Here is a 25,583-nt window from a genome sequence, read left to right on the forward strand (position 1 = left end):
TAGTAAGTTCCAGGCTATAGGCTATGGGAGACCCTGGAGAGGGGGTCAGGGAGGGACAACAAGATTTTTACTGAATCTGTCCCTTACACACTAGGACTGTCTGAGCAGATCAAAGCATGGTTAGAAAGACTCTCCAGGAAGACTAGAGAGAGACAGCCTGGGCTGTGAGGCCAGGGATGATGCCCAAAGCAACTGTAAGCCATGCCTGTGAACACAACGTCAGGCCCCTCAGCATGGACATCACAACTCGTGTGGGACTGGGCACCTGAAAGCCTGTGTGTTGGTCTGCACGCTCCCATCAGATTCCTCTCCACTCTCTACTTTCCATAAAAAAACCCCACGTGCTGTGTCTCATGGGCAGAGTCGGATCCCAAGTACTTGATTGCTAGAAAAGTTCTGAAAGAGATCTTTAGGGCCTGCAAGATGGTTCAGGGGTAAAGGGGCTTGGTGCCAATCCTAAGGACCTGAGTTGGATCCCTGGGACCTCCATGGTAGGAGAAGACTGACTTCTGCAAGATGTCCACTCTGTCTTATTGCATACAGAGAAACACAGCCCATATGTGTACACTGTGCATACACACACACATCTATAAATAACACATATAGTAAAGATTAATACAAATTTATTAGTGAATCCTAAAAAAAGGTTATTTCTCCTATAGAGAGGTGGTGTCCACAATGTGGGCTGTTTTCAAACGGGACAAAGAGGCATTCACTGTTGCTCTGCCGACTGATGACTTCTGATTATTTTCATCATCTAAGCTTCAGTGGAAATATCTTTGATGACAAGCAGAGAAGCCATTTCGGAACAAGATCAAACCCAGTCCCACCATCACTATTGACTCCTGCTAAACTCTCTTAAGAGATCTGTGGAAGACACCGGGACCAGAGGGGCCACATTTCGGGATTCCGGAGACAGGAGAATTGTAAGTGGGTGAGCTGATATGGGTGCCGGGAAAGAGGCTGAGAAGATAAACTTTCACCAGGTGAGTGGACTGTTGCTGAGGTGGGGGCAGGGCAGAGAAACCAGAAGAACTTGTGTCCATCTCATTAGTCCTGTGGGGACAAACAAGGGACTTTTGGGAGGTTGATCTCCCAGAGAAGAACAGAAAACGAGTCTGAAAATGGCATTTTTTAGCTTGGGATAACTGGCGGGTTTGGATAACGCCACAGGGCAAAAGGCTGAGAAGCCATGGAGGAAGTTCCAGAAAAACAAAACAGTGTTCAAAAATCTTGTCATACTTTGGGAATTGGGACACAGGGGCAGGGAGAGGGGACTCTGTGAACAAAGAAGATGGCGCCACCTTGAAACAGAAACACACCCTTCACCCAGCTCAGCCAACTAATGGAGTTGTGATCATTCCCCATTTCTCTTCAGGGCCAGACAGCATCATTTAGAGACTCTATATATGTCTCATACACAGCATCTGGCACGAAACAAAAATTCAACAAGGCTCACTAAGAGATAGGGCCAGATCACTGAAAACAAAGAGAAACATAGTAACTAGAAAGAGCCTCATCAGAGGACAGGGGCTGGAGTCAGAGAAGGTTTGAACATAACCAATGTTAATATGTTCAAGGGAAACAAAGGAAAATGGAGAAAATAGGAGGGCAGACAACTTTGCGGTTGAACGGGACTCTATACTTCAGAGTGCTTAAAATCGGTGGCCTGCCCTCATTATGGATAGAGAATGTTTTCTGTGTGTGGTGCTGGGGACCGAATCGAATCCAGGACCAGGGCATGCTGGTAAAGTGCTCTGTCACTGAACCACACCCCCAGCCCCAACAGAAATGGACATACTGATTCAACTCCATGTGAATTCTAAAGCCCGTGGCTCAAAGTCTTAGAAAATCAAGTTGATCCAACTTGGCTGCCAGTGGTGTCCATTCTCTTCACACCGCAAGTAGCTTTCTCTAGGGATGACAAACTTCTCTAGAGATGACAAACTTTTGCGTAAGTTCTGACTCTTAACACTGCTCTTAGCAAAACTTCCTAGAATCCCAGAGATGGAAGAAAAGGATGCCTTTTGCCAATATATTCCCCTCCCCTTCTCCCCTGAGGGGATTTTACTATGTCGCCAGGCTGACCTCAAAGTCCTTGGTTTAAGCAATCCTCCTGCCTCAGCCTCCCAAGGGGTTGGGGCTTCAGGTACATGCCATACCAGGCTACTCATTATTGAAAACACAGCCCGTGGGCAGTTCATTAGGGATGCTATTTGATGATTCAGTCAGAGATGGGAGGCCTCCTTGTGATAACGTTAGACTTCACCCTGAACGACAAGAAAAAAAAGTCAGAAGAGAATTGGGGTGAAGTGTGGTCTGGGCAGAGTTTGTATAGAGAACACTGATTTAATCAGGAGTTGGCATAGCTCCCTGGAATGAGCCAGATAGTAAATATTTTAGCCGCCATGAGCCATGTTATTTCTGCTGTCACCATTGGCTTTACAATGGGGGTGAAGTAGCCATACACCATTCAAAAGTGGGTGGTAATTGTGAGGTAGCAGCCTCTCCAGCTGTCCATATGCTCTCCTGATGGATGCCACTTTCCTAATAAAGCCCCCTGGGGGTAATTCGTCTCAGTCCCCTTCTATCCAAACTATAACACGATCTTTTTTTTGAGACAGGGCCTCACTAGGTAGCCCTGGCTGGCCTGCAACTCACTATATAGACCAGCCAGCTGGACTTGAACTCCCAGAGATCCACCTGCCTCTGCCTCTCTAGTGCCGGGATTAAAGGTGGGCGCCACCGCATGCAGCTGAGAAGAAAGGCTATATCTTTTTATTAATTCATAACAGATTGGTGGAGAGAACTCAGCCAGGACGGACACCTAAGTTCAATTCCTGGAACCCATGGTGGAAGGAGAGAATTGACTTCACAAGCTGTGCTCTGACCTCACAGGCACACTGCGGTGCACGTGTCCCCGTCCCCCACCCCATCAATTAATAAAAAGCATATATCTGTAACAGAGGCACTCCAGCAAAACTTTGTTAACTGCATTGTGAAATGTGAATTTCTTATATCTTCCCTCTTCTTTGTCACAAAGTATCCTTCCCCGCCCTCAACGTCTTTACTCCGGTGTGTCCTTTACTCCCGTACCCTAGGCGGCTGACAAAGGGTAGGGTTAGTAGCTGGAGTTAACACTCCACAGGCCCCTGTGGGACAAGGTAGCAATTGCGAGCAAGGCAAAGCCTCCTGTCTCTCCGCCAATGGACCCTAGCTAGATCAGGCCCAGGTAGTTGTGGTCCCCAGATCCGCCCCAACTCAGGGAAACCCATTAAGGTTTGTCTCTCTCCCCGACCCCTGATCGCCCCACCGCCTCCCCCAAGCCACAAGAAGACACCCGCAAGGCCAGGCGGGGCGCACAGACTTGCAGAGCCCAGCAAGCCCGGCGCGCACCTGCTCCCGGGCCCCCGCGCACCTGCTGAGCCGCGCTCCGGCCTCGTCTCGCGAGATCCGGGCTGGCGTAGTGGCCCCCACCCCCACCCCGGCCACCGAGTACCTCTCCCCGCCCCCGGGCCCGGCCTCCCCGCCACCTCGGGGACCAGCCCGCTAACCCCCCCCTTCCCACCCCCCACCGCATCGTAGCGGCTGCGCTCAGCACGCGAGCCCCTCAGTCCCAAGGGACCCCGCCTCCCAGGCTGGAGGGTGGCCCGGCGGGCAGGTGCACGCGCCGCCTGCCCCCAGCGGGTCCCAGGCGCGCCCGGGGTTGGGGGGACCCGGGGACCGGCTGCGCGCACGGCGCCTCTCGGCGCTGCATCCCTCGCTCCGCTCCCCACCCCGCCCTGTGATTGACAGGCAAGATGTCGGTGTGGAGCGAGGCAGGAGCCGTCACCCCTGGAGCCCGGCGGCGGCGGCAGCAGCAGCAGCAGCAGCAGCAGCAGCAGCAGCAGCAGCAGCAGCGACAGCGGCAGCGGCAGCAGCAGCAGTGTTGTCGCGGGGAGCAGACCGCAGCCAGCCGCAGTGGGCGCCGCAGCCGCGCCAGTCGTGCGCACAGCATCCTGAGAGCGCGCTGAGCGCGGGGACCCGCGGACCATGCCGTGTCACCGCGACCGGGAGGGGGGCAGGCGCGCTCCTTTTTGACATAAAAGCCAGCCGGCCAAATAGATTTATATCCATATAATTCCGCCCTTCACGGAGCCGGTGTGCGAAGCGTGAGCTCTATTTCCCTCTGCCTCCTCCTTCCACTCCTCCTCCTCCCCTTCCTCCTCCTCGCCCTCCTCCTCTTTCTCCTCCTCCTAAGTGTACAGACTGCACCCTACCACCTGGTTGGCTTCTGACAAACGGGCATCTCTCCCTTTTTAGGGACCAGAGACACAGAGAAAGAGAGAGGAGAGAGACAAGGGACATTCTAATGCAGACTGCCTGATACTCCCCCCTCCAAAAAAAAAATAATAATAAATTTTGGCTCTTGTCCCCTCCTCCAACCCCCACCCCCTCAAGCTTGTGTGAGATGTTGGGTTTCTTCAGGAGACACTGCTGAGAAGTCGCAGTGGTTGGAGAGGCGTAGGGGGGTGGACTCCCTCTACCTCCTCTCCCTCCCTCCCCCTTTTTTCTTTCTGGGAGGAGGTGGAGGAGGAGGAGGAGGGGAAGGGGGGTTGCAGAGCGAGCGATGGATGAGGAAAACATGACGAAAAGCGAGGAGCAGCAACCTCTGAGTTTGCAAAAAGCCTTGCAGCAGTGCGAGCTGGTTCAGAACATGATAGACTTGAGCATCTCCAATCTGGAAGGGCTTAGGACGAAGTGTGCAGCTTCCAACGACCTCACGCAGAAGGAGATCCGGACCCTGGAGGTAGGTGTTGCCTGGGATGGGGTCGGGGCGCGCGCGCGCGGGGGGTGGGGGGGGGGGCGCAATCCTTCATTCCTTTCCCCTCCTCCAGTCCGTCCCCATCCCTTTGGGGTTCTGTTTGTTGAGGGAGGGCCTGGGGAGGGGAAGGGTAAAGCAGGTGGGCACGAATGATGCGCTATGATTTATCACCCGGCAAAGCCAGCGCGGATGTCCCTTCCCAGTGCGGCTGTTGTCTGTGCTCGGCCGGGTGGCGGTGGTAGCAGTAATAATTGCTGTTCCGTATTTATTATTATGGGTTGTAGCTGTTGCCATGATTATTCTTTTCCTGTGGGAGGAGGGAGGGAGTTCTTTATTATTATTATTATTTTTCTTTTCTTCTTTTTCCCTTTTCTTTGCGTTTGGGGATTTGTTTATATGCCATGGGGGCTTGTGTGCTGGGAGACACGTTAAGAAGCTGCAGGGAACCCACGTGACCTTGTGCGTTCTGCAGGTGGTCAAAGGTGGTTTTGACTGGTTTGATGGGGCTGCCTGAATGGAAAGACTCGACCCTTTGCTCTGTGTCTCACCCCTCACCCTCCATATACACCTTAGGAAACCACATGCAATAGAAGAAAAAAAAAATCCCCAGGGAACTACCCATTTCTAACACAATCATTTGATGTAAGGGGATTGATGCAGGCCCAAAACGTGTAAAAAGAAACGATATTACGGTTGCCTGGAGTGGTTCTTGCACTAGGTGGCGTGGGAAAAATCCTCTTGGGTTGTCTTGGTGAGAGTTGGTGGATGGGGGTCCAGGAGAAGGAGCTATGTCTGGCTCTCTGTAGCATCTCTCCGACAGAACTTGAGTGGAGTTGGAAGCAGTTTGCTGAGAGACGGTGACAGAGAATTGCTACAAAGTTACCACAGAGAGATGGAAGGAACTCTTTTTTCCTTCAAAGGCCATTTTCTCAGAGGAAGCTTTCAGGGTTTTGGGAAAGGCCTGGTGTTCTGAAATCCTTGGGCATCCACCTTGTTCAAAATGTCAGATGGATCCAGCCCCCTCACCTTCCTTCCCACAAAATGGCCCAGCTGTCCACATTGCTTGATTTAATTTGGGAATTCCCACTAGTTGGCATTTGCCAGGGGGGTGGTGTGTGGAGCTCAGAGCAAAGGAAGGTTCCCCTTTTAGTGGTACCCCCGCCATGTATCATGGAGCTTGGTGGTGCGGCTGGTCTTTGGCTTGTGAGTTCCTGAAGCCTGAAGTCTTCAGTCTTGGCTGACCGGGTCATCTGCTTGAATGTGCCTCTCTGATTCACTTCCAGGCCTTTTATTTTCCCTGTGTGGTTTTAAATGTAGCCAGATAGTCAGGATGCTGGAGGCTGGCTATCATTTGGAAAGAGGAGTTCTCGTGTGTGTATATTTTAATACCACGCCTGCCATCCTCGGATATATGTCTCTGCTCACCTGTCAGGTGGTAACAGGATCCCAGGGATGAAATAAGATAAATGTTAATGTGGGAAGAGTGTTGGGAGGCACAGGCATTGCCTTCCTCAGAGTTGAGAGAGAGAGAGAGAGAGAGAGAGAGAGAGAGAGAGAGAGAGAGAGAGAGAGCGAGCGAGCTTGGCTAACGTTTGCTGCTGGAAGAAAAAGTGTGGGATGTGTTAGCCCAGCCCCGGTCTCTGCACAGGGCCCACAGCAGATTTGGTTCAGAACTATAACCAGGACAGCGTCCATAGACAACCCCTGAAGGCCGCCACCACGACATCTCTTCTACTCTCTGTCACCAAGAGCCTCCATGCTAGGCTGTGACTATTACAGCTTACATTTCTCACATGTTTCCTTCTGTCCCATCTTCTGAGGACTCCCAAGAGATGGTGATTGATACGGCTGGGCGCTCTGTGGTTGGGGAGGTAGCTCAGTGGTCCAGCGCTTTTGTAGCATGCACAAGGCCTCAGGTTCAATCTCCAGCACTGTGCAAACACACAAACCAACTGTGGCACTTGGTTCTGTCTGGTCTCTCTGCAAGGTGGTTTACATTTTGAAACTGGGGGACAGAAGTCCTGGTGTGCTGGTCAAGAAGTTGGAATCACAGGTGTCTTAGTCAGGGTTCCTGTTGCTGTGGTGGAAACACCGTGACCAAAGCAAGTTGGGGTGGAAAGGGTTTTTTTCGGCTTACCCTTCCATATTATAGTCCGTCATTGAAGGGAGTCAGAACAGGAACTCAAACAGGGCAGGAACCTGGAGGCAGGAACTGATGCAGAGGCCATGGAGGGGTGCTGCTCACTGGCTTGCTCAGTCTGCTTTCTTAAAGAACCCAGGACCACCAGCCCAGGGATAGTATCACCTACAACGGGCTGGGCCCTCCCCCATTGATCACTTATTAAGAAAATGCCCTACAGGTGGATATAATGGAGGCATTTTTTCAGTTGAGGTTCCTTCCTTTCATTTACTTAAGTTTGTGTCAAGTTGACGTAAAACTAGCCAGCACGATAGGGAATACATCTTTTTCTGAGGGTACCACAGGACACACCAACCACTTGATCCATATTGTCCAGTGACTGTTCTGGAGCGACTATGCCGATTTTGACTTTCTAGTTCTCTAAGACCAAGGGGTTAGGGGAGGAGCGCCAGGGAAGGTGTGGTCCCGCTAGAATTTGCATTCACTGAGCTTTCTACCCTAACATCTATGAAAGCCTCATGGGGGTGCTGGCTAAAGTGTGGATGCCCAGCACCTAATGGCCACATTCTAATTTAGCTGAAAGTGGAGAGCGGGCCCAGGAATCTGCATTTAGTAAGCAGACAGTGTGCTTCTGTGTGTAAGTTTTCTTTGGTGGTGCTGGGAATTGACCCCGGGACCTTGTGAATGCTAGCAAGGGCTCTACAGCTGACTATATCCCCAACCCCCAGGTTTCTGATTCAGGTTTTGATAGGGTTACTTTATGAATTACTTATCCAAGCTGGACATGGTGGTGCACACCGGTAACCCTAGTACCTGGGAAGCTGAGACACGAGGAGGGCAAGTCCAAGGCTAGCCTGGGCCACATAGCAAGACTGTGTCTCCAATTAAGAAGAAAAAGAGGGCCGGGTTGTAGCTCAGTGGTGGAGATCTTGCCTAATACATCCTGTTCAGCCTCCAACTCTGAAAAACACAAAAACAAACAAACAAACAAAACAAATAGCAAGAACAAGAATAAAACACAACAAAAATCCTAATCCATTAGGACATAAATGTGTGCTCCAGCTATTTATTTTTGTTTTAAATTCATCTTGAATTTTCATTCCATGTGCCAGTGAGTACACAAGTGAGTACTTTGGGTTCCAGGAATTGAGCTCAGGTCCTCGGGTTTTCAAGGCAAGTGTCTTTACCCACTGTCATCTTGCCAGCCCAGATGTGTATGTAGGTGATTTATTTGGCTCATGCTCTGGTTAAGTCGATGGGCTGCATCTGATGACATTCGTCTGTCTTTCGGGCAGAGTCCCAAGGTGGCTCAAGGCATCGCATGTTGAGAGACAAGTTCCCGGTTGTTTCTGCCACTTAATGGCCACAGCTCCCTGCTCACAGGTACCAGCATCACCAAGAGACTGAGTGGAGCATCCTAAAGACATGCATGATAGCTAGTGTGTATGCCGTACGCCTCAAGAAACAAAAACACTCCACATGAACTTGGCCTTCACAAAGCATGCTTCTTGGGTAGGGAAGAAAGGTTTACATCCCTGCAAAGTGTCAATGAAGGCCAAACGTTCAGGAAGGCCAAATGTTCAGGAAGTTCTGATGGCCCTTTTTTTTTTTTTCTTTTTGTGACGGTTCCAAGATGGCTTCCATTGCTGCAGCTGTCACATCTGCATTCCAGGCAGGAAAGAGGAGGACTCTGCAAATGTGGAGAGATGGAAGCTTCGTATTTTTGGCTTTAGGAAACAAAGACTTTCCCATGGTAACCTTCCTTCTCAGCAGCAATGTTCAGTTATGTTTCCTTGGCCGTTTTAGGATCAAATGTTCTAGCTGCAAGGGAGGCTGGATGGAGAGAAGTGGAAAAGCCATCATTTTCCTTGCTTGGGATGACCCCTGTGCTGACCACCAGGCTCTGCTTTCATGGGGGAAGGTGCCAATGGATATTGGGTGGACCACTGGTGATACCAGCCCCCATATTTTATTGGTAGTTATTTTGATGGAGAAGAAAGTCCATGCTTTGGAGTTGGAGGCTGGTTGTCTTCCTCTCTGTTCTGCTTTATATTGGATACAAATGTAAACATTTTAACCCAAACTGACAACTGTAAGGTAACAACAATTCCTGCCTTAGTGGGTGGTTGTGAGGATCACCAAGGGTGACACTTCTGAAGACACCAATGAACTATAGTGTCAGTAGGTACTAAGCAGACAGTAGCAGAGGGGCAGAAAGTATTTATTACTTTTCCCTTTGTTGGGACTGAATGCTGTTGGAAACTACTTTAAAAAGGGTTCTCTTTGTTGCTGTTGTTGTTGTTTTGTGTTTATTCTTATTTATTTATTTTGTACTTTTTCCACTTAAAAAATTGAAATAGTATCACATCATTCTCCCCCACCTCCTTTCTCCCTCCAGCGCCTCCCAGCTAGCCCTCCTTAGATGCAAGGATTCATTTTGGCTTATGATTTAAAAAGGAACACAGGTCAGGCATGGTGGCACGTCGCTTTAATTCTAGCACCGAGGAGACAGGAGGCAGGTGGATCTCTGATGAGTTCCAGGCTAGCCAGAGTTACATAGTGAGGCCCTGTCTCAAAAACAAAAACAAACAGACAGCCGGGCGGTGGTGGAGGCGGCGGCGGCGGCGGCGGCGGCGGCGGCGGCGGCGGCGGCGGCGGCGCACGCCTTTAATCCCAGCACTCGGGAGGCAGAGCCAGGCGGATCTCTGTGAGTTCGAGGCCAGCCTGGGCTACCAAGTGAGTCCCAGGAAAGGCACAAAGCTACACAGAGAAACCCTGTCTCGAAAAACCAAAAAAAAAAAAAAAAAAAAAAAAACCAAACAAACAAAAGGGTCACAGCCCATCAGGATGAGAAAGCATGGTGACAGAAACATAAGGCAACTGGTCATGCTCAGTCCACCGTCAGGAAGCAGAGAGCAGATATCAAAGTGCAAGACTCGCCCCTCGGGGACTCACTTCCATCCGCAAAGCACTGCCTTTTAAAGCAGCGGTTCTCAACCTGTGGGTCATGACCCCTTGGTGTTGAATATCCTGCATATCAGATATTTACATTACGATTCATCGAAGTAGCAAAATTATGAAGTAGCAATGAAATAATGTTATGCTTGGGGGGTCACTACACCATGAGGAACTGTATTAAAGCGTTGCAGCATTAGGAAGGTTGAGAACCACTGGTCTAAAGGTTCCACATCGTTCTAAAACAATGCCACCGCTTGGGGACCAAATGCTCAAGCACACCAGCCTCTGTGTGTGTGTGTGTGTGTGTGTGTGTGTGTGTGTGTGTGTGTGTGTGTGTATGTGTGACGCTTCACATTCAACCCATAACAGCGATGGTGGTTAGCAGGGGATGGTGTGGAATAAACGGCAGGGGAATGGCTGGGAGAAGGGAGTTTGAGTGGCACTTCTGAGTATGTTCGGGAGAACCCTGACTGTGTGGGATGTTAGCTCTATGCTGGAAGCAGATGTTCAATAAGTCTTCTGCGGGCCAAACAAACTCTGTGGTGAAGGGGTTTTGGAAACACGGAGTACAGGACTTCTCAGAGCCTTTACTCTGCCGTCTGTGCACGAGGTAGCTCCGAGAGAGGACGGAGCCCAGGGTGTTTTCCTTTTCCAAGGATTACCCTGGGGGTGTGTGTGGTATTTATTCCATAGCATCCACCTGGGGAAACTTGGCCAGGCAGTGGTGGAGGCCTGCTTGGCTGGGGGAGGTGGGGATTTGGAGTGGAAAGATGGATGGGAAGGGTGGAGATGGCAGCAAAGGTGATCCCCGGGGCTCTCTAGACTTCACAGTGTCGCTTAGGGACCACTTTGCTCAGAATGGAGGGCGCCTGATGGAGTGTCACAAGATGTGAATTTAAGCCCCCCGATTCCTGGGGTCTTACGTGGCACAGGGGAGTCACTCGGACCATTTTCATCTCTTTGTGGGAGGAGACAGAAGTCTTCCGAGGTTTTGGAGGGAATACAGTAAAAAGATGATTGACAGCAGGTGTGATGCCAGGGACTAGCTAGCCAGCCTTTTCTGTGGTCCCCACGTTTTGCAGACAGCTCTACCCAACTGCCATAGCCTGCAGTAGCCACAGTCCACCCATGAGGTGTGGGCACGTGGGGAAGTTTCCCAATAAAACTTTATTTGTGGCCTCTAAGAATTTTGAGTTTGATATTATTTTCCTATACCATGATGTATTTATTCTTTTTCTTTTGATTTGTTATACATTTAAAAAAACAAACCAACTATTCTTAGTTTTGGGGCCTGACAAGAATAGGCGGTGGGTGAGACTTGGTTCATCCCTGCTCTGGAGGAGGAGTGGGATTTGACAGAGGTCGTCTGGATGGTGACCAAGAGACATCGGGGCTGGAAGCCTCCGGCAGTGCACGGGACGTGTGGCTCTGGGCCGACCCGACTGTGGTCAGATCGCAGGGGGAGGGAAGTGATGGGTGTTGGGGGCCAAGGGCAGACGCCATGACATCTCCTCGTGCGGCACAGGCGTCATGGCCACCCTTAGCAACCCTGCTCTTTGTCCTTCCACCTCAGTTCTTGGTTTCTTTGTAATGAGCCCTCCCTGGACTTGAGTCCATTTGGGAAAGTGTGCGCTTGAGACCGAGTCCTGTGAGTCTGTGGGCTGTGCTCGGCTGGCGATGCCATCGCTGGTCTGGTCTGGTCTGGCCTCATTCACGGGGCCACATGAAGCTGGAAGAAGAAGGGGTTAGGACAGGATGAGGAGCGTCACAGGGCAATGGTTTGGGTGATTTCTTACAGGGTTAGTGTCCCAGGAGAGCAAGGACAGTACTTGCAAGGGACCTGGAACACCGTGTTGTTTCCACTGTGTCCTGTGAGTTGGAGTGAGTCTTGTGGTCAGCCTGGATGTAGAGGGAGGGGGAACAGCCCCCCTCCCTTTCTTGGTGGGAGCTGCTACGAAGGTTAGTTAAATGGGATTGGTGGTGATAACTGGACCCCGATAGAGCAAGGTGGTGTCCTCGCTCACAAATCAGTTCCAGGTGGGTTGACCGGCCCACTGTTCTCTCAGGCATCCCTCTCGCATCTTGTAGCATCTCTGTTTACATCCAGGAAGGGCAGGGAGTGCAGAGAAGTCAGAGCTGCTAAAAGCCTCCTTCCTGAGGTCACCCTCATCACATCTGCCTGCCTGCCTTCCCCTGATGGGAAGATTTGTGTGTGTGCGTGTGTGTTGCAGTGATTGTGGGCCCAGGAAGAAGAGAACAGTAAGTTTGAAGAGGGCAAGAGGTCTCTGGTACAGCAAGTAATGAGATAGGCAGATAACTATCTTTCTTCCTTCCTTTCTTCCTTCCTTCCTTCCTTCCTCCCTCCCTCCCTCCCTCCCTCCCTCCCTCCCTCCCTCCCTCCATGTTTATGAATGCTCTATCTGCATGTACAACTTTATGCCAGAAGAGGGCGCCAGATCTCATTACAGATGGTTGTGAGCCACCATGTGGGTGCTGGGAATTGAACTCAGGACCTCTGGAAGGGCAGCCAGTGCTCTTAACCACTGAGCCATCTCTTCAGCGCCCCCTAAGGTGTTATTTTTAATGGCTGCCTATTATTCCAGGGCTATTCCATAATCCCTGACTGAAATTCTACAGCCTTTATTTGTGACTTCCCATTGTGATGAGCCTGGGCTGGATAGCCTATGGCTGGGGCTTGCCTCCAGTTCCTAGACGTGAAACTGCTAGGTCAAAGGTCACATTTGTTTCCCTTATCCTTGGCATGAATGCATATTTTATTTTCTTACTAGTTGGTTTTGAGCAAGGCCAGTGTGTTCCGTCCCCACGCTCCCCTTCAGCCCCAATTCCATTGTAGAGGCGTCTCAAAATTCTGAGTGGCAAACTCTCTCTGAGGGGTTCACTGGCCCCCTCTGACTTTTGGAATGGCTTCTAACTATGGAGTTTTCTAGTTTCCCTGCAATGAGCAATGGTTTTCTAGGTTCCCGCTCAACTTTCGGGAAGAGAACAGACTAAATTTCCTGTTCCCCTCTTCCCACCCTGTGTGGGTCTAGGACAGGGGAGATGTTCCGAGACTGAGTGTCTGGGACGGAGGCTGGAGAAGCTGAGGGATGGGAAGAGACAAGGGAGAAGGAGAAGCAAACAGAAGCCTGGAGTGATTTTTCTCCTGCAGGTTTCCTCCAGGCTGGAATGCCTCTCCAGTGGGTCGTGACCATAACCGCGGGTCAATCCAGCTTTACAAGCGAGTTTACAGAGGTTTAAAGCAATTGATTGGACCCAAGCTGTCGTGGCTAGGGAGCCACAGATAAGGAACAGGTAGATTCACCCCTGTATTATGGTATCTCCAAGGGTGGTGTGACCCCGAAGAGAAAGGTGAGGCCAGAGCAGATGTGAGGCAGAGGGCACATTTCTGATGTGGCTGGCGGTGATGGCTATAGATTCGTAAGGACTGTAGTGATGGAACATTGCTTGACTGGAGTGTTTCTGGGTGACAGTTCTTGAAAGGTAGGGTGATGGAAACAACTTAAAGTGGCCAAGGAGCCTGAGCTCACTGGTGTGGTGGGCTCCTACCCGAGATCTGACTGCCCAAGGATTCCTAATCTCTCAGCACGGCAAAGAATGGAAAGAAGTTCAGTAATGATTTTTATACGGGGCACATAGAAACGACAATATTTAGATATACCGGTTTAACTATTTCAAAGTTAATTCACATGTATCTTGGTGCCTTTCTCCCTGAGGAGATTAAAAAGTTTTAAACAACATTAGTGGAATAAGGGACATTTGTGTGGGACATTGCTGGTATTTTCCTCTCTCCTCCCCTTCTCTCCTCTTCCCCTCCCCTTTCTCCTACCCCCCCCCCCCCCACTTCCTTCCCCTTGAGTTGGGTGCCCGGACCTAAACACAGAAAGTAGAACTGAAGACATAATGTGTTGGGTGTGCGGAGTCGCTGTGTAACGGGTATGGAATTTCCATGGACTTCTGTTTAAGATATTAAACTACTTTTGGGGCTGATAGTGGTGGTGGTTACACAACATTCCAGGGCACCTGGCGCCACTAAACTATGAACTTAAAAATTATTAGAGTGGAAACTTTGTGTGTATTTTTTTTGCATAATAAAAAAGTTGCTTATAGCATTTATTGTATGCGTGTGCGCGCATGAGCGCATGTGCTCACGCACGTGCCAAACACATGCACACTCATGCGTACACACTGGTGCATGCGTTGCAGTGTGTGCGTGGAGGTCAGAGGACAGCTTGTGGGAATCAGGTCTGTCCTTCCACCCTGCTGTGAGTCCTGGGAAGTGAACTCAGGTCATCAGGCTTGGTGGCAATTGCCTTTACTCCCAGAGGCAGCCTTTCAGCCCCAACAAGTGAGGGTTTCACTTGTGTTCATCTGTGAATGACGGGCCAGTGTGGCAGCTACACTCAGTATGGCGGCCAACAGATGGACGGAAGTGGCCGTGAAGTGGGGCACCCAGGGACTTTGTTTTTTGATTGGTTTTTGTATCACATTTTGCATTTTTGTCTTTATCTGACTTGGAGAATCTGTGTTTTGTGACCATTCAAAAAAGCAGCATACATAACATCCAGGCTCCAAGAATGGAATTCTTTGACAAAGCTCTAAAGAGAGCCCTCTGGGGAGATGTTCCCTGAGTTCTTGAGACCCTCACCCAAGACCTTAAATCAGGGGACTAATAACGTGCGGTGATAAATTTGCTTTTCTCCCTAAGTTTATGACGGCAAATTTCAAAAAAACAGCAATGTTGCACTTGACCACCTGTGACCTCTATTCTTTTTTATTTTTTTTTTTCTTTCCAGACAGGGTTTCTCTGTGTAGTTTTGCTGCCTGTCCTGGATCTCACTCTGTAGACCAGGCTGGCCTCGAACTAGCAGAGATTCACCTGTCTCTGCCTCCCGAGTGCTGGGATTAAAGGTGTGCGCCACCTCTGCCCGGCTTCCCTCTATTCTTTTACTGCACATCTGTCCATCTATTTATCCCTCCCTTCATGTCCGAGCCCATCACAGTGTGATGGGTTCAGGGTAGATGGCAGACATGAGCACACACCCCTCCGGTAAATCTGCGTGCACACCTTTGGTTGATACTCAGGCTGAGATGAAGAAAAGGGTATGCTATGTGCAGCCTGGATCTTGAATGAGCATCATTGACCTTTGCCAGATGTGTGCAGCAGAGCCAACCAAACCTTCTATCCAGATGTGGAGTGTTTGCTACCACATGGTAAACTCTCATCCTGCCCTTAAATCAACCAAATTTGTGCTTCCTTTTCCCTCCATAGATTGTGATTTTTTTTTTTTTTTTTGGTTTTTCGAGACAGGGTTTCTCTGTGTAGCTTTGCGCCTTTCCTGGAACTCACTTGGTAGTCCAGGCTGACCTCGAACTCACAGAGATCCGCCTGGCTCTGCCTCCCGAGTGCTGGGATTAAAGGCGTGCGCCACCACCGCCCGGCAGATTGTGATCTTTTGCCTAGTGTAGAGCTGTATTTTTTTGTTGTTGTTGTTTGCTTGTTTTTGTTGTTGTTTTTCGAGATGGTGTTTCTCTGTGTAGTCCTGGCTGTCCTGGAACTTACTCTGTAGACCAGGCTGGCCTTGAACTCAGAGATCCTCCTGCCTCTCTTCCTGAGTGCTGGGATTAAAGGTGTGCTCCACCACTGCTGGGCATGTAGAGCCTGTATGTTAAGTAAAATACATCATGGCTTTTAAAATTTCTGGCTTTTAAGAAATCTTTGTGTGTGTGTATATGTGTGTGTGTGTGTGTGTGTGTGTGTGTGTGTGTGTGTGTGTGTGTGTGTGTTTGCTCATGTGTGTGGAGGACAGAGGTCAAACTTGGATGTTGCTCCTCATTTTCCATCTTCTTTGAGACAGGGTTTGCCACTGTGTACACCAGGCTAGCTAGCAGTGGGCTTTTACCTTGGCCTTTGCCTCCTATCTGGGCAGAGGTACACCAAGATTACAGATGTGTGCTGCTGTGCCTGGCCCCATGTGAGCTCTAACGTTCTGAACTGATGTCCTTGCCTTGTGGAGTGGGTACTTCTGCCACTGAGCTGTCTCCCAAGGCCACTGTTTGCGTATTTTATTTTATTATATATAATATATAATATAGTATATTATATTTTATATATAACATTATATACTATATAGTATAATTTTATTAGATATATATTTCTTTTCCTCCCTCCCTCCTTCCTTCCCTTTCTCCTCTCTCTCCTTTCCTCACTGTATTTCCTAGGCTGACCTTGAACTCCTGGAATCCTCCTGTCTCAGTCTCCTGAGTAGCTAGGACTATGGGTGTGCACCACCACACCTGGCTAAGTGTTCCTGTGGGTTTTAACCCATAGGTGGGTTTGAAAGCCACCGTGCTCAGACTGCTGAACAGTCCTCCCACCCACTAAACCCCTTCCTGGTCCTTCTGGTCGTTCACCCCGCCCTCCCTGCCTGCCTGCCCTGGCAACTGCTGGCCATCCTCTTTTAAAGAATGTTCTGTGCATGAAATCACTGGGCACGCTGCTCTTGAGATGAGCTTTCTTCTCACAGGATGTCTGTGAGATTCATATCCACATGATTGTACAGGGCAGCACTTCCTCTGTGTGTGTGTGTGTGTGTGTGTGTATGTGTGGTGTGTTTGTGTGTGTGGCGTGTGTGTGTGTGTGTGGTGTGTGTGTATATATGTGTGTGCATGTGAGCGTGTGTGTATGTGGTGTGAGTGTATATATGTGTGTGGTATGTGTGTGTATGTATGTGTGCTCTGTGTGTGTGTGTTGTGTGTGTGTATGCCCATTCACATGCATGTGGAGGCCAGAGGAATATGTCAGGTGTCCTGTTCTACCATTCTCCACCTTATTTCCCTGAAATGGGGTCTCTCACCAACCCTGGAAGAAGCTCCAGTGAACCTCCTGTCTCAGACCCCTACAAGCACAAGAGGTCACTCACTCCCAGCCTTTACATGGATACTGGAGATTCAAATTTGGGACCTCAAGCTTTCTTAGCAAGTGTTACCCACTGAATCATCTGCCCAGCTTTACTTCCTCTCTTTAAAGAACATTTCTAGTTTTTATCTTTTCTTCTTGTTTTTCTTTTAATTCTATTTTCTTTTTCAAGATTTATTTTTATGTGCATTGGTGTTTGGCCTGCATGTATGTCTGTGTGAGGGTACCATAGGTCCTGGAACTGGAGTTATAGACAGTTGTGAGTTGCTGTGTGGGTGCTGGGAATTGAACTCAGGTCCTCTAGAAGAGTAGCCAGTGCTCTTAACCACTGAGCCATCTCCCCAACCATGAACTTGTTTTATGTGAACTCAGCTTTACATTTCTCTGGGATAAATACATAGCTGTGGAGCGGCCAGATCATAGGGTAGATAACTGCTTTCCATGGGCCGCACCCTATGCATCTGTATTGACGTGTGTGGCTATTGGCATGTGGCCCCACAGCTTCACCAGCTCCTGGGATGGCCACTGTCTTAGTCACTGTTCTACTGCTGTGGAGAGACACTGTGATTACGGCAACTCTTGGAAAGCATTTAACTGGAGCTGGCTTACGGTTTCAGAGGTTTAGTCCGTCGTCATCATGGCGGGAAGCATGCAGGCAGACATGGTGCTGGAGCAGTAGCTGAGAGTTCTCCATCCAGATCTGAAGGCAGCAGGAAGAGAGAGACACTGAGCCTGGCTTGGACTTTTGAAAACCTCAAAGCCCACCCCTCAGGGACACACTTCTTCCAACAAGGACACACCCTTTAATCCTTCTCAAGTAGTGCCACTCCCTGATGACTAAGCATCCAAATAGATGAGCATGTAAGGGTCATTCTTATTCAAACCACCACAGTACTGTTTGTTTTTGTCTTAAATTTTTATTTATTTATTCATTTGTGTGTGTGTGTCAGGGTGGGAAGTTCATGTGCTGTGGCAGATAACGAGGTCAGAGGACAACTCTTAGGACCCAGTTCTTTCTTTATGCTTTGTGGGTGCTGGGAATCCTCAGGTCTTCTTCGGCTTGGCAACCAGCACCTTTACCCACAGAGTCATCTCACTGGTCCCCAGTGTGTTTTTAGTCACTTTAATATCAGTGTAATAGTTTTCAGTTGTGTTCCTCTGATGTCTGAGGCTGAGTGCAGCTTTTGTGGGATTATCTCTCCCCCATACGTAGTCTTTGAGAACATGTACGTTCAAGCCCATGATGGCTAATATCAGTTGTCCACTTGACACACCTGACGGGGGGGGGGACGACCCTCAGTGGAGGAAGTGCCTCCATCCGATTCTTCTGTGGTCAGGCTGAGCAGAGGCAGAAAGCAAACCTGTGAGCAGCTTCCTCTGTGGCCTCTGCTTCAGTTCCTGCCTCCATGTTCCTTCTACAAGTTCCCACCTTGGTTTCCCTCTGTAGGATTTAGCTAAAGGAACCCTCTCCTCCTCAAGCTGCTTTTGGTCAAGAGTTTAATCAGAGCATCAGAAAGCAAACGTCCAAAGTCTTTTCTCCCACTTGAGGACAGTTGGGCCGCATCCTTGCGAGTTCTTTATAGGCCCTGAACAAGATCCCTGCTCAGGTACGGGGTTGAGAATCCCTTCTCCCGCTCTGCGAGCTGTCTTTTTCTTTCTTTTGATACTGTCTCTGACAGAGCAGTACTTTTAAAATCCAGTGAAGCCCAGATGATCAGTCGTGTCTCATGTCTTTTCCACATCATAGTGTTTGGTGTTCTGGCTGAGAACTCCGCCTGCCCTCAAAGAATGCCTCCTGTCTTTGATGGCAAATATCTTGCGTCTGATAACCCGTGTTTAGATCCATGATGTGTTTTGAGTCAGTTTTTGTGTATTGTGTAAGCTCCCCCCTCCCATCCACCTTTTTGGATGTGCTGTTGTTCCAAAGACTATCTCTTCTTTCGATGACTTGCTTCTTGTGCCTGGGCTGTAGAATCAAATACCCATGCCTATCAGTACCCACTTTTCCTTTTAGGGAAATTTAATTTTCATTGACATGTGTAATTATATGCACACATGGGGTGTGATGTGGTGTGCTGGTGTGTATGGTATTTCTTTGTGTGTGTGAGCACAGTGTATGTGTATGTGTGTGAGTGCATGTGGCGGTCAGAGGTCACCTCAGTTGTCTTCCTCACTCACTCTCCGTCTTATTTTTTTGAGGCAGGGTCTCTCACTGAATGTAGAACTCACTGATTTGGCTAAAGTGACAGTGAGCCTTAGGGATCCTCCTGTCTCTTCCCCACGGTGTATCTGGGTTTTTATATGATCTCTGGGGGTCTAAACTCAGGTCCTCATGCTGGGACCGCAAGCACTTTGCTGACTGAGACGTCTCTGCAGCAGCTCTGTGATGCCCGATTTCTTTCTTCCTTTTTTAAACTTCCATTTTTTTTTTTTTTTGGTTTTTCGAGACAAGGTTTCTCTGTGTAGCTTTGCGCCTTTCCTGGATCTCACTCGGTAGCCCAGGCTGGCCTCAAACTCACAGAGATCCGCCTGCCTCTGCCTCCCGAGTAAACTTTCATTTTTGTAGATTTCTTTGTTTAATTTCATGTATGAGTGTTTTGCTTGCATGGATGTGTGTGCCCGGTGCCCTCGGAAGTTAGAAGAGGGCATCCGATTTCCTGGAACTGGAGGTATGGACACTTGTGAGCCACCATAGGGGTGCTGGAGTTTGGACCCAAGTCCTCTGGAAGAGCTCTCAGGCATGGAGCCATCTCTCGACCTCCATAACAGGGTTCTAAAACTAGGGATAAACAAACTGAGTCTACAATGGAAGGAGAAATGAATTGAGTAGCCAAAACCATGTTGAAGAAGAAGCAGGAGGAGAGAAGAAGGGGAGAGAAGGGAGGAGGAGGAGGAGTTAGGAGGAACTAACTTTGATTTTCAGAATTAGTCTAAGGCTACAGCGGTGGAGATGGTGTGGTGTTGACAAAGGGTTTTCAGTGTGTGGATCCTGCCTGTAATTGACCAAGTATTTCATTTTATTCTTGCATCTGTAACACATGACTTGGAAATTCTTCATTTTGTATTTGTTACTTTTTAGCATTAGAAATTCGAGTGGCTTTTTTTTTTTCTGTTGACCTTGCATCTTGTGATTTGAATAAACATACTGGGACATTTTAAAAATACAGATGCTGTGGGAATTTTTTACATAGATAATTGTGTTGTCCACAAATAGGGATAGTTGTATTTTTAAACTTTTTATTTTACGGGTGAAGACGTTTACTGTGCTGTTTAATAGGAGCAGTGGGAGCAGACATCCTTGTCTTGCTCCTGGTCTTTTGGGGAAAACACTCAGTTTTTCCATCATAATGATGTTTGCTTTGGGCATTTAAAATATATTGTTTTGGTATATTAACCTTTCCTTTAAAAGATTAAGACATTCTTTCTATTCCTGGTTCACTCTGAGTTTACATTTGGTCAAACGCTTTTCCTAGATCAATTGGTATGGTCCTATAGTTTATTTTCTTTATCAGTTAGTATAGCTTGTTTCCTTTACAATGCTTTTATTTTAAATTATTCACGAAAGGTTTTTTTAATTAATTGTTTCTCTTAAAATACTTTTTTTATTATTTCATTTGTGTAGATGTGTCTGTGTGAATGCATGCCACCTGTGTATGTGTGACCATCGGGGCTAGGAGAAGGTGTTGGATCCCCCTGGAGCTGGAGTTACAGGCAGTTGTGGGGCACATTATGTGGGTGTCAGGAACCCAACTTGGGACCTCAGGAAGAGCCACAAGTGTTCTTACTGACCAGCCATCTCTCCAGCCCCCAGATTAAATTTCTTCGATAGTGTTAAGATCAAGTAAAGGCCAGGGGGTGAAGGTCCACGCCTTTAATCCCAGCACTCAGGAGGCAGAGGCAGGCAGATCTCTGTGAGTTCAAGGCCAGTCTGGTCTACAGAGTAAGTTCCAGGACAGCCAGGGTTACACAGAGAAACCCTGTCTTGAAAAAAAACTAAACTAAACCAAACCAACCAAACAAACAAAAAGATAGTAAAGTGTTTATTCTTGAGCAACTTTTTGGGTAGCTTGTGGTTTTCAGGGAGTAAGTTTTATTTGAATTGTTGAGTTTGCATCCACGGAGTCCTTGTGTTTTCCTCTATTGCCCCTTTGGTGCCCATAGGATCTGTAGTGATGCCTCCTCTTTCGTGCTTGGTTTTGTCAAATTGTCCAGGGCTTTATCATTTTAATTTTCCTTTTCAGAAAACCAGGCTTTGGTTTCATTTATTCTCACCTTTTTTCCTTCCAATTTATTTTTATTTTTAAATTTGTTCTAACTGTACCCCTATCCCTCTTTTTTCTTCTCTGAGTTTACATTGCTCTTCTTTTTATTTCTCCTCCCTTCCTCCCTCCCTCCCTCCCTCCCTCCCTCCCTCCCTCCCTCCCTCCCTCCCTCTCTCTGTCTCTGTCTCTCTCTCTCTCTTTCTTTCTTTCTGACTCCCAACTGCTGGGATTAAAGGCATGAGCTATTGTGCCTGGCCCTGATGCATGGAGTCTTTATAAGTATGTGGCTAAATCCTAGTGTTGAGGAGTCTCCTGTGAGCTTTTTTGCTGTTGTGTTCTAGTTTAATTCAGTTATGGTTTGTATACTTCCATTCTTAGATGTCTAAGGCTCACTACGTTGTCTTGGTGAATGTGCCCGTGTGTGCTTGAAGTTGAGTGGGTATTTTGCCGTTGATGTGTGCAGTGTTCTGTTGTTTACATTCTGTCTCTGTTGCTGACATTCTCTCCGGTTATTCTGTTGATTGCAGACAGAGGAGTCTTGACACCCTCTACATTTTGTGGATTTTTCCATCTATTTACAGTCCTCTTAGTTTATGCTTTATATATTTTGAGCTGTTTTAAGCATTTATTTTAGAATAATTATATCTTGATGAATTTCTCTTTTTAAAGTTATTTGTGCCCTTATTTTTATTTATTTATTTATTTGTGTGTGTGTGTGTGTGTGTGTGTGTGTGTGTGTGTGTGTGTGTGTATGTGTGCTAAGGGGGCACAGTGTATGTAGAGGTCAGAGGACAACTTGTGGGAGGCAGTTTTCTCCTTCCACCCTGGGAGTCCCAGGATGGGAACTCAGCTTGTCGGGGTTGGAGGCAGCACCTTTTCCCACAGAACCTCTCACCCTTCCCTTTTTTTGGGACAAGTTCTCACGTAGCCCATGCTGCCCTTACATCTATGTAGCCAAGGGTGACCCTAAACTTCTGATCCTCCTGCTTCCAACTCCTGAGTGCTAGGATTACAGACATATGCTGGGGTTCAACCCAATGATTTGTGTGTCTGAGGCAACATGCTACCCACTGAGCCTCATCCCCAGCCCTTGACTCACTCTTTAAACATTATTTAAAATTTCTTTCTTATCCCTAGTCATTTTCCTTGCTCTAAAAATTATTCCCACTGTTATTGATGTGGCCAGTTTGGGTTTTATTTTCTCACAGGTTGTTAAACGCTGAGGTTTAGAATGTGTGTTATGTAGGGTTCTGCATTCTAATGGTTTTGAAGGGTACGGTGGGAGGTTTTTGGTGCATGGTCAATGTCTTGTAACCATCAGACACAAAGATGCCTCACACTTGACGAAAAAGTCAGCCCCGTCACCTTGATCACACCCTGATGTCTATCAGTCTATTACTTGTCACCTGTCAATGGCTCTGGATATTTTACATCTGTGAAATTGTACAGAATGTGGCCTTTCTCATATGTGTTCCTTCATTCAGCACAATGTCCCCAAATGCCATCTGTGCTACAGCATTTACCAATACTTCATTTTTTATGGCTGAATAGTATTCCACTGCATCCACAGATCCAATGTGTTTATCTACTGGTCAGTCAAGAGCTACTCCCTTTAACTCCTTTTTATGTCTGTGAATAATATGTTGTAAATAATGCTTCTGTGAACGCTGTTTGTTTAGGGGGAGATGGGCCTGCTATAGGAGATGGTTTTCCCTTTCCAAAACTGACGTTTTCTGGATCAGGCTGCCAGGCAGTTGGGAATCCTCTGGTCAGGAGCTGTGCACAGTTTGTGGCTGTGCATGGTGACTGTGTGTGACCATTCCTCGGAGCTTTCTCAAGGGATTGATGCCCTATGGTGGAAGGAAAGAAATGATTCCTGCAGATTGTCCTCTGATCTCCAGAAGTATGCTTTTTTGTGTTCTCCACCTTATTTCTTTTCTTTCTTTCTTTCTTTCTTTCTTTCTTTCTTTCTTTCTTTCTTTCTTTCTTTCTTCCTTCCTTCCTTCCTTCCTTCCTTCCTTCCTTCCTTCCTTCCTTTCTTTCTTTTCTTTTTTTTTTTTTCCGAGACAGGGTTTCTCTGTGTAGCTTTGTGCCTTTCCTGGCACTCACTCTGTAGACCAGGCTGACCTCGAACTCACAGAGATCCACCTGCCTCTGCCTCCCGAGTGCTGGGATTAAAGGTGTGTGCCACCACCGCCCGGCATGAGAAGTGAATCTTAATGAGGAGTTACCTAGATCAGGTTGGCCTGTGGGCATGTCTGTGGAGGGTTGCCTTGATCGGTGAATTTATATAGGAAGACCTAGTACATCATGGGCGGCGGCATCCCCTAGGCTGAGGTTCCTGAACTGTATAAGAGGAGAAAGCTGGCTGAGCACAAGCCGGCAAGCCAGGATCTTTGTGGACATTCCCTCTCTGCTCTGTGGATGTGATGTTTAAAGTTCCTGCCTTGACTTCCCTGCAGTTGTGGACTGCAACCTGGAATTATAAACTGAATGAATTCTTTTCTCCCCTAAGCTGCTTTTTGTCAATGACAACAGAGATGAAGCCAGGACAGACCTTCAACATCAACCATGTATGGTCACTGACACTATGAGAATACTTCTCTTAGGCTGTGTGTGTGTGTGTGTGTGTGTGTGTGTGTGTGTGTGTGTGTGTATGTTCACTTATTATTTTGCAGTGCTGAAGACTGAACCCAGGGTCCTGCACAAGCGAGGCAAGTGCTCTCCCACTGGTTCATGTCACTACCCTCTAGTTTGTTAGACACAGTGTACTGGCTGGTTTTATGTAAACTTGACACAGGCTAGAGTCACCTGAAAGGAGGGAACCTCCATTGAGAAAATGTCTCCGTAAGATCCAGCCGTTGAGCATTTTCTTACTTAGTGATTGATGGAGGAAGGCCATTATGGGTGGGGACCACCCCTGGGCTGATGGTCCTGGGTTCTATAAGAAAGCAGGCTGAGCAGGCCATGGGGAGCAAGCCAGTAAGCAGCACCTCTCCATGACCTCTGCATCAGCTCCTGCCTCCAGGTTCCTGCTCTGTTTGAGTTCCTGCCCTCACTGATTTTGATGATGAACTGTTGTATATGGAACCGTGAGTGAAGAAACCTTTTCCTCCCCTAATTGCTTTTGGTCATGTGTTTCATCACAGCAATAGTAACCCTAACAAAATACACAGGTATTAATTTCTTCCTTTTTTCTTGATGGGGGTACTGAGGATTGACCTCCGGACCTCAAAGTCTGTTGGGTAAGCTTTCTACTTTGAATCTCTTTTCAAAGTTCTTCCAACTCACAATATCTGTGTCTCCTTTAGACCAAGGGGTCAATTTACAGCATGTGACAGTTCCTGAAGGTCACTTGGTGCCGATGTCCCTGAGGGAATATGCCTGAGCTGTCCTTGTGGACACGAGCTGTGAAGTGACATTTGTGTTCATGATATTTGATAGGAAGTGAACACGACTTGGCCATTATCCAATCAAGGGTACCAGCAACTTCACTGTAAATCTCTCTCTGTGTGTGTACACGTGCATATGCCTGTGTGTGTATGTGTGTTCATATAAAGAAGAAAGTAAGGACCCACAGTGTGGTCATCAGAGGGAACCTCTGAGTTAGTAGCACTTGCTGTTTCTGAGTCGGCTACATCTGTAGGTTGTAAATAAAACGACACTTGTAGGGATAGTGTGATGGCTCAGCAGGTATAAAAGCCCCTGCCTTGCAAGGGAGACACCCGAGTTTGATCCCTAGAACCTGTGATGGAAGGAGAGAAGTATTGGTGAAATTACTAAGGCCCCTCCATGTAGTTAAAAGGGAGGTTTATTTTGTGGGGTAACTTACAAGTGAAGGGATAGGTAACAGGGTCTGGGAAAGGTGTGGCGCAGTCCAGCGGTGTTCTCTGGAGAACTCTGCTCGGTCTACCTCCAGCGTCCAGGGTCCAGGAACCAAGAGAGCTGGCCCATCTGGATCTCGGGTCTTCAGGGTCCTCTCTTGGCTCCGCCTTGTAGGTGTGACAGTTACCGAAGCCTCAATGGGGGTTTGAACTTCCAGATCAAAGCTGGAATGGCTACCCACTACAGAAAAGCAGGTCCTTATCTTTGGTCTACACAAACATGCACACCATACTCACACAATAATAACACAGACAATAAAATTAAAATAAAATCAAGCTTGAATTATCCAGCTTAGAGAAGAAGGGTAGCCAATGAATTCTTGGCTTTGTAGTGGTGATTGAATGGGGTAGCCTCAGTCCATCTCCAGGGAGGGCATGACAAGAAATATGACTGTGTAGAGTGCTGACCCTGTGTGCACAGAGACCTGTATCCCATCCCCAGCATTAGGTGTGGTGGTGCATGTGTGGGAGGCGGGCACAGTAAAGAATGGCCATTCCATGAATTGAGGGGAAGGTCTTTATTGTGGGGAAGAGAGCGATAACAGCCAGAGGCATCTGGATGAGTCCAGAGTAAAGTGGACTGGCCGTGGCCGGGTCT

At 48.1% G+C, this 25,583-nt stretch overlaps 1 protein-coding gene and 2 long non-coding RNA genes across 4 annotated transcripts in view; 2 read left to right on the forward strand and 1 right to left on the reverse strand.

Annotated features, from left to right (window-relative positions):
- LOC128120922 (uncharacterized) overlaps positions 1-1,282 on the forward strand; it is a 19,800-nt gene extending 18,518 nt beyond the window's left edge. The window contains exon 3 of the long non-coding RNA XR_008222004.1: positions 663-1,282. This is a non-coding gene — a long non-coding RNA (uncharacterized LOC128120922). The remainder of the gene's footprint in view (positions 1-662) is intronic.
- Positions 607-3,456, reverse strand: LOC128120921 (uncharacterized). Its single transcript, XR_008222003.1, has 2 exons — positions 1,802-3,456; positions 607-1,056 (listed from the first exon to the last, which is right to left on the reverse strand). It is a non-coding gene; the product is annotated as an uncharacterized LOC128120921 (long non-coding RNA).
- A 453-nt stretch (positions 3,457-3,909) lies between these two features.
- The window catches only part of Ksr2 (kinase suppressor of ras 2), a 379,014-nt gene continuing 357,340 nt past the window's right edge, over positions 3,910-25,583 (forward strand). Inside the window, exon 1 of one of the 2 annotated variants that reach the window (XM_052755170.1) lies at positions 3,910-4,789. In XM_052755170.1, the coding sequence (XP_052611130.1) occupies positions 4,610-4,789 (180 nt within the window). In that variant the 5' untranslated portion in view covers positions 3,910-4,609. The remainder of the gene's footprint in view (positions 4,790-25,583) is intronic. The other variant, XM_052755169.1, reaches the window with a different exon arrangement.

This window comes from Peromyscus californicus, unplaced genomic scaffold, assembly GCF_007827085.1.
Source record: "Peromyscus californicus insignis strain IS unplaced genomic scaffold, ASM782708v3 Scaffold_2__1_contigs__length_46816999, whole genome shotgun sequence".
In the NCBI taxonomy this organism is placed as follows: domain Eukaryota; kingdom Metazoa; phylum Chordata; class Mammalia; order Rodentia; family Cricetidae; genus Peromyscus; species Peromyscus californicus.